Here is a 14,803-nt window from a genome sequence, read left to right as displayed (position 1 = left end):
TCTGAAACTTTCTTACGCATTGAATAGTAAATACATTCATATCACTTTAAATTTGTAACTCAATTTTCTGTGCGTGTTGTGAAGTGGATATTTTTGTACTTGATCCTAAAGCTTTCTTGAATTTGATCTTTGCATGCCTCAGCTGTGTATGAGAAGCATATCTGTTGTTTGCACAGGTGCGGAGCAGTCTGTCAACAACATTTACTGGATAGAGATTTCGTTTTTTATATACCGTATATATAATTATCATTAGCTTCACTTAAAGGGATATTTCCATCTGGAATCCTGTTCATTGGCCAGAAAAGTCTGATTGTAGGGGTCAAATAAGGTGCAATTCGTAAATGTAGTACTGTATACATTTTCTGTTGTTGTTGTACGTCTCCTTAGTTGGATCGGTCTTTTTGCACTTGCATTTCATTTATGGTCTTGCTATTGAATAGGTTTCACTTCAGCCTGTCACATGGTCCATAGTGAGATGCTGTTTTTTAAATTTTTTGTACACTGAGCATGTGTGCACTTTAATTATCCTAATATAACAGATTATTTCCGTGGCCATACATTGTCTGAAGTGTGTAAAATTCTTCTAAAACAGTGACCCCTCGACCTACGATGGCCCCGACATACGATAATTTCAACATGCGATGGCCTCTCAGAGGCCATCGCATGTTGAAGGCAGCATCAATATACAATGCTTTTTATGTCGGGGCCATCGCATAAATGGCTATCCGGCGGCGCTGACTGCTTCAGCTGCCGCCGGATAGCCGTTCACGGTGCCCCGAAAACTCCGGTGATGTCTCTTACCTGTCCTCGGGGGTCCGGCGTGTCCTCTTCGGGATCCCCTGCATCGTTGGCGCTCTCCCTCGACGTCATCACGTCGCTGCGCACGCTGTCCCGTCATGCAATAGGAGCGGCGTGCGTAGCGACGTGATGGCGGCGACGGAGAGCGCGGATGCCGGGGAAGCGGAGGCCTTACCGGAGCATCGGGGACACCTCAGGGACGCGGCGACAGCGATGGACGGCGACATCCAGGGCAGCGGTGACGGTCCGAGCGGCGGGGACAGGTGAGTACAACTTCCTATACCAGTGGTCTTCAACCTGCGGACCTCCAGATGTTGCAAAACTACAACACCCAGCATGCCCAGACAGCCAACGGCTGTCCGGGCATGCTGGGTTTTGTAGTTTTGCAACATCTGGAGGTCCGCAGGTTGTAGACCACTGTCCTATACTTTACATTGCACGGATCCCTTAACATGCGATGGTTTCAACAAACAATGGTCCGTTTGGAACGGATTACCATCGTATGTTGAGGGACCACTGTATTGTCCATCCAGCTATTGCCTATTAAAGGGGTTCTCCGGGGAAAAATGTCTTTCAATCAGCAGGCAATCTCCAGGTAGCAGAGTGGGATCAATGGAAGCGCTGAGACCAGATAAGAAGTTAAAAGGATTTATTTCCGATAATGCAACGCGTTTCACGGTCACCCGCTTCCTCCGGCATGCCTGAGGAAGCGCGTGACCGTGAAACGCGTTGCATTATGGGAAATAAATCCTTTTAACTTCTTATCTGGTCTCAGCGCTTCCATTGATCCCGCTCTGCTACCTGGAAATTGCTTGTTTTTATCGTGATTCTATTTCAGCGGGACAAAGCTGCAGAGACCCTTTGATGATACGCCCTGTTCCATTGTTGTACTTGGTTGGAGTACAACTTCATGTGGTAAGCGCAATTCACACCTAGCGTTACCAACTCACCTTTGGTGTTACACTACGGAGCGCATCTGTTTGTGCTTTTTTATTTCAGTTTTCAATCAGCAGAGCAGAAGAGGTTTGTTATGGGATTTGCTCCTACTCTGGAATTTTCCTGACATGGACAGAGGTGTCAGCAGAGAGCACAGTGGTCAGACTGAAAAAAAGCTTCCTTTGGAGCATACAGCAGCTGATAAGTACTGGAAGGATAAAGATTTTTAACCCCTTAAGGACTCAGGGCGTACCTGTACGTCCTGAGTCTGCTCCTGTTCTATAACTCGGGGCCATCGCGGCATCGCAAATAGCTGTAGGACAGCGAGAGGGGTCCCCTACCTGCCTCCTGGTGTCCGATCGACGAATGACTGCTCAGTGCCTGAGAGCCAGGCATGAGCAGTCAACCGGCAGAATCATATGGGAGCTATAACATTGCAAAAAAAAAGAAAAAAAAAGTGAATAAAGATCATTTAACCCCTTCCCTAATAAAAGTTTGAATAGCCCCCCTTTTCCCATAGAAAAAAAACCCAGTGTAAATAAAAATAGAAATAAACATATGTGGTATCGCCGCGTGCGAAATGTCTGAATTATAAAAAATATATCATTAATTAAACCGCTCGGTCAATGGCGTGCGCGCAAAAATATTCCAAAGTCCAAATAGCGTATTTTTGGTCACTTTTTACATCATGGAAAAATGAATAAAAAGCGATCAAAAAGTCCTATCAATACATAAATGGTACCGCTAAAAACTTCAGATCACGGCGCAAAAAATTAGTTTAGGGGTCAGAAGATGACAATTTTATACGTATAAATTTTCATGCACGTAGTTATGATTTTTTCTAGAAGTACGACAAAATCAAACCTATTTAAGTAGTATTTTAATTGTATGGACCTACAGAATAAAGATAAGGTGTCATTTTTTACTAAAAAATGTACTGCGTAGAAATGGTAGCCCCCAAAAGTTACAAAATGGCATTTTTCTTAAATTTTGGCGCACAATGATTTTTTTTCCCATTTTGCCGTAGATATGGGTAAAATGACTGATGTTATTACAAAGTAGAATGGATTTTTAGGTGCAAAATTGAAAGGGTTATGATTTTTTTTAAAGGTAAGGAGGAAAAAACGAAAGTGCAAAAACAGAAAAACGCTCAGTCCTTAAGGGGTTAAATAGAAGCAATTTACAAATCTGTTTAACTTTCTTGCACCAGTTGATTTGAAAACATTTTGTTTTCCACTGGAGTACCCCTTTAAAGCTTTCTTCTACACATAATAAAGAAATTGTATCTGTTAATAATGCAATGATTAAAAAGAAAAACCTTTTGTGACATTTTGTCTGTATGATTTGGGGAATTATTCCACATATTTATATTTTGTAGGATTATAAATGTCTATGTACATATCAAAAGTTTTTTTTTTTTTTTTTTTAAAGTGTCCATGTCACTTTCAAAAACTTTTGACATGTCGGCCAGGTTTGAGTGTTCAGGTGGTTCAGGAGGGAACCTGTTTTATTATCCAGACCATACACGGTCTCTGGTTCTTTTGTTTCCCAGCGAGTTTTCCCATATGTATGCATAGGACTACCAATTGACAGGTTGTATGATGTGTTTTGGGGTTAGGCTATAAGTTTCAAACAGGTTTTAGAATTAATATTTGCAATGAGTATATTATGCATGTGTTTCTGATGCTTCTGAGACAGTGTAATGGATACTAAGTATACAGGTGGCCTGGGAGGGGTCCTGTGGGCTTCTTCCTGTTGTGGGAGGGCATTTATTTGCCTTTTAAATGTTTTTAATGGGGCTCTGTCTAATTGGATGTGTTTTTTTAAACAACCTTTTGTATAAAATTAATATAGATTGATATGTATTTATGACATATATATTTATGAGATGTACTTTTTCTTCTTGTTAGAGGTATGAGTGTTCAGACCCTGACCGATTGCTGTTGTGAGAAGGGATAAAAACACTCATCTAAACACTCTCTGTGCGCACTAAACCGAGATGGTAGAGAAATATACTAACCCGGTCTTATGCTGCTTTCCTAAGCCCGTTGCTTTCCTTCTTCCTGGTTACTGTGACATTAAGTGCAGACAGGACCTGCCTGCTTAGCTAACTATTGTGTACCTGTAGAAGAAAGGGATCCAGTTTCATGTGAAGATTTTGGTTCTTTGTTTAGAGTTGCATAAAATCACTAGCACATACACAGGCTCTTCTGAGTGTTTTACACGCAGGAAACACATTGGGATGGCTCAGCCTGTGTATGAGCTAATGATTTTATACAACTCTAAATGAAGAACTACAATTTTCGTTATGTAAAACTGGATCCTTTTCTTCTTCATGTTGAGTGGCCTGCGGGAGAACATGGTAAACAGGTGAGCTGGTTTACCTTTATTGCATTTGTAGAAATCACAACACACTAAGGAGAGACCACACTAAAGAGAGAATTAACCCTAGTTACTGCTGCTTTTAACCTCTTTCTCTTTCTCCTCTTCATACCTGGCTTTTTTACATTAACTCTTCAGAGTGGTGAAAAGGTGACTTTAGTGCTTTTTACTGCTGTTATTGCACTCCTGAGAGTCCCCTACATAAAGTGTAGCTTTTTCTTGTGATCAAAGCTGGGCTGCCAACCAGAGCTGGGCTGCCAAAAGTGCTCACACCGGAACTTCCTTTCAGTTACTTCTCTGGACAATCACAGAAAAGTACCTAATTATCTCTATGCCATGGCAGTGCTGTTGAAAGTGCACTGCTTAGACTAAACAGTCTAGAACTATGCTGGGGATGATTTACACAGTACATATGGAGAGAAGTGTTATCGATGCACTGGCCTGTAAGGTAGTATGTAAGCAAGAAGGAATATGGAAACAGCATTAGAGCAAGAAAAGGGTTATACCACAAAAAAGCAGAAGGAATTAACTGTGGATGATCATAAGGAAAGAGGGATAGAGGATTACGTTCAGGAGGCAGCACTGGGTGCTTAGTAAAACACCAATATTTGCACCGGACAATTTCCCAGAATTTTACAGGTGGTGAAAGAAACCTTGATTTACCTTTCATGGACAGTGTTGACCCTTTTTATCACAGCATAGGCCTTCTGGAGGAGATAGGCTCAGCTTGCGTGCACACAGTCCAGGTTTTCTTGCTTGAATAGCACCAGCTAAAGCCTAACCCATTTCCTGTGTTTCATCTTAGTCTGCTGCTAGAGAGAGAATTTCCCTAACAGCCAGTTGTTTACAGGGAAACCTAGCTGCCAAGATGTTAGGGCTTTTTGGAAGGTAAGGAATCAATTTGGATGCAGACATTTACAAATATTTTACAAATCAAATAGGCTATCATATGGAGGGAAGTTGTTTAATATGACCATGACTAGAGGGGAGTAAACTTTTTAAAAGTTCGGTTCGGTTTCTCTGACTGAACCTTTAAAAAAATTAAAAAAAATTAAAAAAACACAATAATGTTATTGTGTTATTTAGCCTGCACAGTGACCAAAAAGTAATCATAAAAAAGGAAATACAATGGTGAGAGTTGCTGTTTTTGCTTATTCCACTTTACAAAAAACATAAAGAAAGAGAAATCAAGAAGTCCTATATACCCCAATTATATTAAAAAAAATCTCTGTAATGGTGTTGACCACAGAATAAAACTAACATGTCATTTTTACCACACAGTGAATGCTGTAAAAAAATGAAAAAAAACAAAACAAAACATTTCTACTGCATTGTGAACGCCATGAAAACAAAATTTGTGTTAATAAATAAGTTCTGTAGTCCAAAGGGGGGCCATTGAAAAATACTACCACCTAAAAAACACTAGCCTTTCTGAAGGAAAAATTACCATAAATGCTAAAATTTTTTACAGTAATAAGGCTTTAATGAGTGCTTTGCATCTATGCTTTTTCCAAGCTTTTGACATTCCTCTTAATGTATTGACTAAAAAGATTGGCTTTAAGACTGATCTGGCTTCAAGACTTTGTCTCAAAGAACAGTGCTATGGTATGGATACTGTGAAGCTATTCGCCCTTGGCCAGTGGATGACCTTCATTAAGCAATCTGTCGAGTGACAAAAAAAAAATAAAATAACTAACTATGCTTTTATATACTAAAATCTAGTAATAATTTGATGGGTGTGTTACAAGCTCCAAAAAGTTGGATGTTAAATAATGAATTCTTTATAACAATACAATTAGTAAGATAAGAATATACACAGATGGCGTTTGCTTACTCATGATAATGTAAGCAGACCCCTCACATGTTTTGGCATAGGCTTTTCCCACAGTATTCAGAGAAATTTCTTTGGTTACTGATGCTTTGCCCAGTTCCTCTAGCAGACACATTTGATTACTATCTCATAGTTTATAAGAATCCAGATGCAAGTGAAATGAGACTTCACCTATAATTGTTTAATGTGTCTTTTGTTTTTCTATGAATTCATTATTATTTATTAAAATGCCAGAGAAAATAATTCCTTAGTATGATAAAATAATAGTTTATAACTAAATCACACCAGGAACAAACATCTGATTTCCAAACAAAACATTTATAGCAACAACTAGGGATGAGCGAATCAAATTTGACGAATTTGTTATGAATTTCAGGAAAAATTCAATTCGCAATGAATGCGAATATTGCTGCGATTTGATCGCGCAAATCGTTTCATTAGACTCCATTTCTTGTGGTCCAGGCTCCAGGGCATCTACAATGGCGGATCCACATGTGAAGACATGGGGCAAGGAATCCTGGGAAGGCAGGAACAAGGGTAGGCGTTATGACCCTGAATCACATGCAGCATGCAGCCTATCAGCAGTCAGCCACCCCTGTGATGTCACAGCCCTATATAATCGGCAGCCATATTGTGGCCAATCACTTCAGCCTTTTATTGCAGAGAGACAGCAGTGTTTGTTGCACAGAAAAGTATTTTTACAGCAGCGATTCACCTCCATGTCACATCAGTGTTCTATTACAGAGAGGGACAGAGAGCAGTGTGTTGCACAGAAAAGCTTTTTTACAGCAGCGATTCACCTTAAGCCCAAATCCAGCCTAGAAGCACTGATAGGGAAGGGAGTGAGATTATGAGAGAGAGTGCAATTTTGGGTGTAGTACACAATGACTGTGTGCTGCAGCACTGGTGTGTATTGCTGGTGTTGTAGACAAATGCTGTTTTAAGCATACTGGAGCACATTGTCTTCTCCTCATAAGTGCATATCACATACGCAAATCTAAGTGGTGTACCATTTTGTTCCTGTTAAAGTCTTAATGGCCTAGTTACTGTGAAATACCAGGCAAAAGTACACACCTGCTGGTGTTGTAGACAAATACTGTTTTCATCATAGTGGAGCGCATTTTCCTCCCCTCATAAGTGCATACCACATACGTACATCTTAGTGATTTACTATTTTGTTCCTGTTAAGCTCTGTCCTTGAACCTGTTGGTGTGTACCAAAGTGCACGGCAGCACTGACGTGTGGAGCTGTAACTACAGTCAGGGACTAGTGATGAGCGGCATATGCCATATTCAAATTCGCGATATTTCGCGAATATGAGGATGAATATTCATCCCATATTCCTGAAATTCGAATATTCGTGATATTCGTGAGTTTTTTTTTCCATTGCGAAATTTCGCTATTGCGAAATTTCGCTCAACTGCGCATGCGCGCTATGACATCATGCGAGAATGGAGATCATTTCCTGGATCTTTGCCAGTTGCTTTTCGCGTCGCGATTTTCTGCTGCCCTGCGAAGCGAAGATGATGGGGAGTAACTTTTCACCAAGTGAGGAAAAACTGCTTATTTGTGTAAGTAATTTCACCACTGTTATTTAATTATATTTAACTGCATTTTAGACTAGTTTAAAAGTTATGATATCAGATCAGATAGCAGTGTTTCCCAAACAGTGTGTCTCCAGCTGTTGCAAAACTACAACTCCCAGCATGCAACTCTCTGCACCCCCCCCTCTCCCCCAATGTGAATGAACAAGGTACATTCACATGGGCAGGGGCTTACAGTGTGTTTGTAGCTGAAGCAAATTTTGCCCTGCAGCTCAAACTCTCAGCGGGAAACTACTGTGAACCCCCGCCCGTGTGACTGAACCAAAAAAACACTACATTACACTACACTAACACAAAATAAAAAGTAAAAAACACTACATATACACATACCCCTACACAGCCCCCCTCCTCTCCCCAATAAAAATGAAAAACATCTGGTACAGCACTGTTTCCTAAACGGAGCCTCCAGCTGTTGCAAAACAACTCCCCAGTATTACCGGACAGCCATTGACTGTCCAGGCATGCTGGGAGTTTAGCAACAGCTGGAGGCACCCTGTTTGGGAATCAGTAGCGTACAATACCCCTATGTCCACTCCTATGCAATTCCCTAATCTAGTCCTCAAATACGCATGGCGCTCTCACTTTGCAGCACTGTGTTATCTGTGGTATTACATAGGACTGCAGGTCACATCTACTACATTATCTGTACTCAGAGTTATCACGGTGTTATCTGTAGTGTTATATAGGACTGCAGGTCACATCTACTACATTATCTGTACTCAGTGTCATCACTGTGTTATCAGGGTCACATGACAGATTTTAGACCAAACATTTGCGTCATATGTCCATAAGGGGTTAAAGAAAAGTGTTATAATATACTTGTAGCTTCATCTTGCAGCGTTTCCTCCAAAGAGGATATGACTCCACAAGATCCCAAACTGACAAACAACGGATCGTAAGCTCCCTGAGAAAGAAGCTACTGAAGGTCCATGGACGCAGCCATGAAAAAATGGCAATTGTAAAAAAGTGGTCGGACCTGAAACGCTGGAACATGGCTCAGGTCCGACATCTCGGGGAAAAATTCCACCCAGGTAAGATATTGGTGATAGTTATGTAGGGGCAGATGTAATTGTGGTAGGCCTTGGGGGGTGTAGTGTAGTTGGGGTGTTGCTTCAGTAGATGAGGGGTTAACTTAACCCTTGTCACTCGTGACGCCAGGGTGAGGGCCAACACGCTGAGGTAAATCTTCGGCCTATCGACACCCTTCCCAGAAACGATAGGTGTATGCTTAAATGAATGAAGGTCCACAATAGAGATGAACTTGAACTTGTATGAACTTTACTGAAGTACTTGCAGTACATCCAATTAACAGCAACAGTCTTAGCAATACAGTCTCTGTGTAGTACGGCAGTGATTGACAGATGCCGCGGACCATTAGCTTATCCAAGAGGTTATTGGAATTAGGGATGATGCAGAGATCCGTCCGGATTTAGGGGTCTGTTTAGGTCCGTTGATCTTGCAGACTTAAGAGTGATTGAAATAACTCACAGTTCTGTAAGATGGCCGTTGCCCCAAGGCTTGGGCCTAGTCACTGCTTATTACAGCTGCGCAGATCCTCCTCTATCAGCAGCCCACGAGGAAAGATAGCGATTAATGGCCGCCGCTCCCTTATATGGGCAGGGCCGTTTTGGATTGGTCCGAATTGGCATAGGTTATAAGAATTGGCATAGGTTATAAGAAATAATAATTAACTTTATGAACATTGTGTTGTTATAGGAGCGCCTCAACCATCTGTGCGCCCCAAGCGTACAATGCGACAGGCCGAGGAGGAGGAGAAAGAGGAGGAGATGATGGAGGAGGAGGCGCAGGAGCAGGAGGAGGAGGCACAGGAGCATGAGGAGGAGGCGCAGGAGCAGGAGGAGGAGGCGCAGGAGGAGGAGGAGCAGCCAGGGCCCTCCCACGGTGGCCAAAACCACTCACCACCACCACCACAGGATGAAGAGGAGTGGGATTCCTCCACAAGTTCTGTAGCCTACACTCCAATTCAGGAGAGTAAGTATATGCACACATCCTTAGAATTTTGTATGCATAAGATGTAAAGAATAAAGAGGGCAGCATTCAAGGTGAAACAACACAATACAGTAATGTCTTTTAAAAATGTCAATAGCAATATTCGCTGAATATTCTCCAAAACTTTGTTTTGCTCATAATTTTTTTTTTATGTAGTAGCAGCATGAGGAGACAATTTAGTGGTGGCAGAATGACTACGGTTTTATGTGATAGCAGCATAATCAGACATTATAGTGGCAGAATGAGTCAAGTTTTACGTGACAACAACATAATCAGACAATATAGTGGCAGAATTAATCAGCCTGATGGCAGCAGCAGTAATAGTAAAATCTAATGTCATTATCACTCAGGCAAGAGTTACAAGCAGTATTGGTAATAGTACTAGATAGCTTCCAAACACTTGGGCAAGAGGTGACAGCGGCAGTAGTGGTAAGAGTAGTATTATATATTGTCAAAGAGGGGCCAGCAGCAGCAGCAGTGGTAATAGTAATATATAGTGGCAAATCAATCCGGCAAGAGGTGCCATCAGCAGCAGTGGTAATAGTAATAAATAGTGGCAAATCACTCTGGCAAGAGGTGCCATCAGCAACAGTGGTAATAGTAATAAATGGTTGCAAATCACTCTGGCAAGAGGTGCCATCAGCAGCAGCAGCAGCAGTAGTAATAGTAATAAATAGTGGCAAATCACTCAGGCAAGAGGTGCCATCAGAAGCAGCTGCAGTAGTGATAGTAATAGATAGTGGAAAATCACTCTGGCAAGAGTTGCCATCAGCAGCAGCAGTAGTGATAGTAATAGATAGTGGCAAATCACTCGGGCAAGAGGTGCCATCGGCAGCAGCAGCAGTAGTAATAGTAATAAATAGTGGCAAATCACTCTGGCAAGAGGTGCCATCAGCAGCAGTGGTAATAGTAATAAAAAATGGCAAATCACTCGGGCAAGAGGTGCCCTCAGAAGCAGCAGCAGTAGTGATAGTAATAGGAATTCAGGAAGAAAAGACAGACATGGTCGCACATCTACAATCTTGTATAATGATCTAATTGCTTCTCAGCATAATTTTAAAAACGAACAGGTTGTTAGTATAGATTTTGATCAAAAAGTACAAAGCCCACTCGCCACGTCAAGGCCACCTATTTAGAGTGGGTCCCTAACGTCCCTAGCATAAAATGGCGTAGCACTGGGCGGCGACCATCACCGCCGCGACACCGGCGCCCACAGGGGGAACGACCCACTGGCAGAGCGGCCCCAATGCCACTCAAACCAGTCTTTGGGGCACACGCCCCCACAGACACGGCGCCACGGCAGCAACAGACGCCGCACAGCACCACACCAGTGTGAACAGGGTGCTACAGCTCACTTACCATGCTCTCCCAGTCAGACTGGGAGGCTGCTAGGAAAGAAATGTCCCTTGTGTAGCTAGCTACTACTTATATAGGGTTGGGCTGAGGGGGTGGGGAAGAGTGCAGACACATGTTAAAACAAAAAAAAAACAAAAAAAAAGAGGGGATAGAAAACACAATGTGAATTCAGGTAGAAAAGACAGACATGGTCGCACATCTACAATCTTGTATAATGATCTAATTGCTTCTCAGCATAATTTCAAAAACTAACGGGCTGTTAGTATACATTTTGATCAAAAAGTACAAAGCCCACTCGCCACGTCAAGGCCACCTATTTAGAGTGGGTCCCCAACGTCCCTAGCATAAAATGGCGTAGCACTGGGCGGTGACCACCACCGCCGCAACACCGGTGCCCACAGGGGGAACGACCCACTGGCAGAGCGGCCCCAATGCCACTCAAACCAGTCTATGGGTCGCACCTCCCCACAGACATGGCGCCAAGGCAGCAGAAGACGCCGCACAGCACCACACCAGTGTGAACAGGGGGCTACAGCTCACTTACCATGCTCTCCCAGTCAGACTGGGAGACTGCTAGGAAAGAAATGGCCCTTGTGTAGCTAACTACTACTTATATAGGGTTGGGCTGAGGGGGTGGGGAAGAGTGCAGACACATGATGTAGTAGTGATAGTAATGGATAGTGACAAATCACTCTGGCAAGAGGTGCCATCAGCAGCAGTAGTAATAGTAATAAATAGTGGCAAATCACTCTGGCAAGAGGTGCCATCAGCAGCAGTGGTAATAGTAATAGAAAATGGCAAATCACCCGGGCAAGAGGTGCCATCAGAACTAGCAGCAGTAGTGATAGTAATGGATAGTGGCAAATCACTCTGTCAAGAGGTGCCATCAGCAGCAGCAGTAGTAATAGTAATAGATAGTGGCAAATCACTCTGGCAAGAGGTGCCATCAGCAGCAGCAGCAGTAGTAATAGTAATAGATAGTGGCAAATCACTCTGGCAAGAGGTGCCATCAGCAGCAGTGGTAATAGTAATAAAAAATGGCTAATCACTTGGGCAAGAGGTGCCATCAGCAGCAGTAGTGATAGTAATGGATAGTGGCAAATCACTCTGGCAAGAGGTGCCATCAGCAGCAGTGGTAATAGTAATAGTAAAAAATGGCTAATCACTCGGGCAAGAGGTGCCATCAGAAGCAGCAGCAGTAGTGATAGTAATGGATAGTGGCAAATCACTCTGGCAAGAGGTGCCATCAGAAGCAGCAGCAGTAGTAATAGAAATAGATAGTGGCAAATCACTCGGGCAAGTGGTGCCATCAGAAGCAGCAGCAGTAGTGATAGTAATGGATAGTGGCAAATCACTCTGGCAAGAGGTGCCATCAGAAGCAGCAGCAGTAGTAATAGTAATAGATAGTGGCAAATCACTCTGGCAAGAGGTGCCATCAGCAGCAGCAGCAGTAGTAATAGTAATAGATAGTGGCAAATCACTCTGGCAAGAGGTGCCATCAGCAGCAGCAGCAGTAGTAATAGTAATAAATAGTGGCAAATCACTTTGGCGAGAGGTGCCATCAGCAGCAGCAGCAGCAGTAGTAATAGTATTAAATAGTGGCAAATCACTTTGGCAAGAGGTGCCATCAGCAGCAGTGGTAATAGTAATAAAAAAAATGGCAAATCACTAAGGCAAGAGGTGCCATCAGAAGCAGCAGCAGTAGTAATAGTAATAGATAGTGGCAAATCACTCTGGCAAGAGGTGCCAGCAGCAGCAGCAGTATGAGTACTATATAGGTACATAATCACTTAGCATTTTGGCATCAGCAGTAGGAGACCATATAATGGCAAAATGGCAAAGGCTTGAAGTTGCAGCAGCATGGGGAGTACATTGGAAAAGCAGAATGACACAGGCCTGAGGTTGCTGTAGCCTGACTAGACCATAGGGCCTCAAAATTTAAAAGTTTAAATAACTTTTTTTTATATGGAATACATTTCCTTTGTAAATAGATGAGCAATTACATTTTAAACTAATGTGCCAGCAGCATGAGGACAGCATATAGCGGCTTAATGACACAGCCTGGACATATTTATGATTGTGGTATTGTAATAAAATATTTAATTTATATAACAATATGAGGAAACTTAAAAAAATTTAATATCATAAAAGAAAAAAGAAAAAGAAAATAATACACACAATTACTGCAATGGGAATGTCTTTTATGGTTGAAAGTATGTTGCTATCGGCCTTAAAACTTCTCACTCACAGACACAAAATAGAAGTCTAAATAATGTTAGATAGAAGTAGGTAAGTTGTGGAGGTCCTGCATATGGTCAGCTCTAACAGGGGAGGATGGTGGGCACCGTTCTGCGACGGGCCGTATGATGGATTGAAAAACACCGTCTCCACTGTCCCACTCAGTTTTGGTTTGTTGCTCCAGTCGGCAAGACCAGAGCTCCAGCAGAGTGGCGTCTGATGTCAGGATAAGTTGAAGTTAGTGCAATTGAATGTATATTCTGGTAAAAATTATGTGCATAGGGTCAGCTCTAACAGGGGAGGATGGTGTGCACCGTTCTGCGACAGGCCGTATGATGGATTGAAAAACACCATCTCCACTGTCCCACTCCGCTTTGGTTTGTTGCTCCAGTCGGCAAGACCAGAGCTCCATCGGAGTGGCGTCTGACATGATGATAAGGTCAAAGTAGAATGAGATGTTGGTAGCAAAGGCCGACTGATTGAGAGTGCATTAACGGGATTGTACTATTCAGTCGGGGCTAAAGAAAAATAGCTTTCCTAAAAATGGAAAATTCATTGCAGTAGTAGTGTGTATTCTAAAATCGACAATGTAATCACTTTTCTGGTCAAAAAATAAAAAAAAATCCTCATATTTATATATATATATATATATATATATATATATATATATATATATATATGTTATACATTTTATTATAATACCTCAGTCACGCACCAGTATCTATGGTGAGGTCCTGAAGGTTTTTGATCATAGTTTTATTTTTCTTACATAATGGTGTGGATTTCAGGTGAATTTATTCACAGCTGATAAGATATTTTTAGTAAATGAATAAAAAAAAAAATTTTTTGGGACAATTAGATTCGCTCATCTATTTAAATAACAAATGATTTGTTAATTTTATTTATAAAGCATTTATATTTGATAAGTTATAAATTAGTTTAATATATTGTTATGTAATGTATTGTAAGTGCTTTTACATATACTATACACAAATACATGTTACTCTTCATTAATAGTAATTCAAATTTTTTTTCCTATCAGTTGTCCAACAAATTAATAAAAAAATAAAACTAATGAAGAGGGAGCACAAGGAGGACATTTGCGACATACATTGCAAAATAAGAGTTATGGAGCAGAAACTTGAGAGAAGAATTGCCGAGATTGAAAATCTTCTCAACAAGTTGGGATAGTCCCTTTTCTTTTTTTTTTTTTTTTTTGTTCTTATTGTTAAGTTTTATTTAAAATTGATACTGTTTAAAAAAAAGTGTGGTCTTCTTTTTTATTAGTGTTTTCGTTGCTTAGAACTGCTGACTAAAAATTTCCATGTGAGCTTTCCATAGGGAGGAGTTAACAGCAATGGTCTAATTGGTCTGCCTGAGTTACCTGACATTGATAGACTTACAGAACACTTGACTTATAAATTATACATTATTTTAAAAGTAGAACACTACTTTTGCACACAAGTTAAGGTATTAAAAGACAAATTAAAAACCTGAGAAACATAAAAGGGGGCCCTGGGGTCACTCTGCCAGAGAGTACCCTAAGGACAGAAATATACATAAATAAATAATTAAAATCAAATGTACAGATGTATTTACATAATTTCATGATTATAAATTATAAATAAATTAAACCATGATTAAAAAA

The 14,803-nt window shown here is 41.3% G+C and overlaps 1 protein-coding gene across 1 annotated transcript; it reads left to right on the top strand.

The window, feature by feature from the left end:
- Positions 1–7,470: 7,470 nt before the first annotated feature.
- On the top strand, positions 7,471–14,346 carry LOC130367463 (troponin T, skeletal muscle-like). Its single transcript, XM_056569882.1, has 4 exons — positions 7,471–7,518; positions 8,390–8,582; positions 9,268–9,543; positions 14,198–14,346. Exons 1-4 carry the CDS (start codon positions 7,471–7,473, stop codon positions 14,344–14,346), a joined length of 666 nt encoding a protein of 221 aa, XP_056425857.1.
- The last annotated feature ends 457 nt before the right edge of the window (positions 14,347–14,803 follow it).

Source organism: Hyla sarda, chromosome 4 (genome assembly GCF_029499605.1).
Source record: "Hyla sarda isolate aHylSar1 chromosome 4, aHylSar1.hap1, whole genome shotgun sequence".
Classification (NCBI taxonomy): Eukaryota; Metazoa; Chordata; class Amphibia; order Anura; family Hylidae; genus Hyla; species Hyla sarda.
Note: the sequence above shows the minus strand (reverse complement) of the source record. Positions and strands in the feature narration are given on the sequence as shown.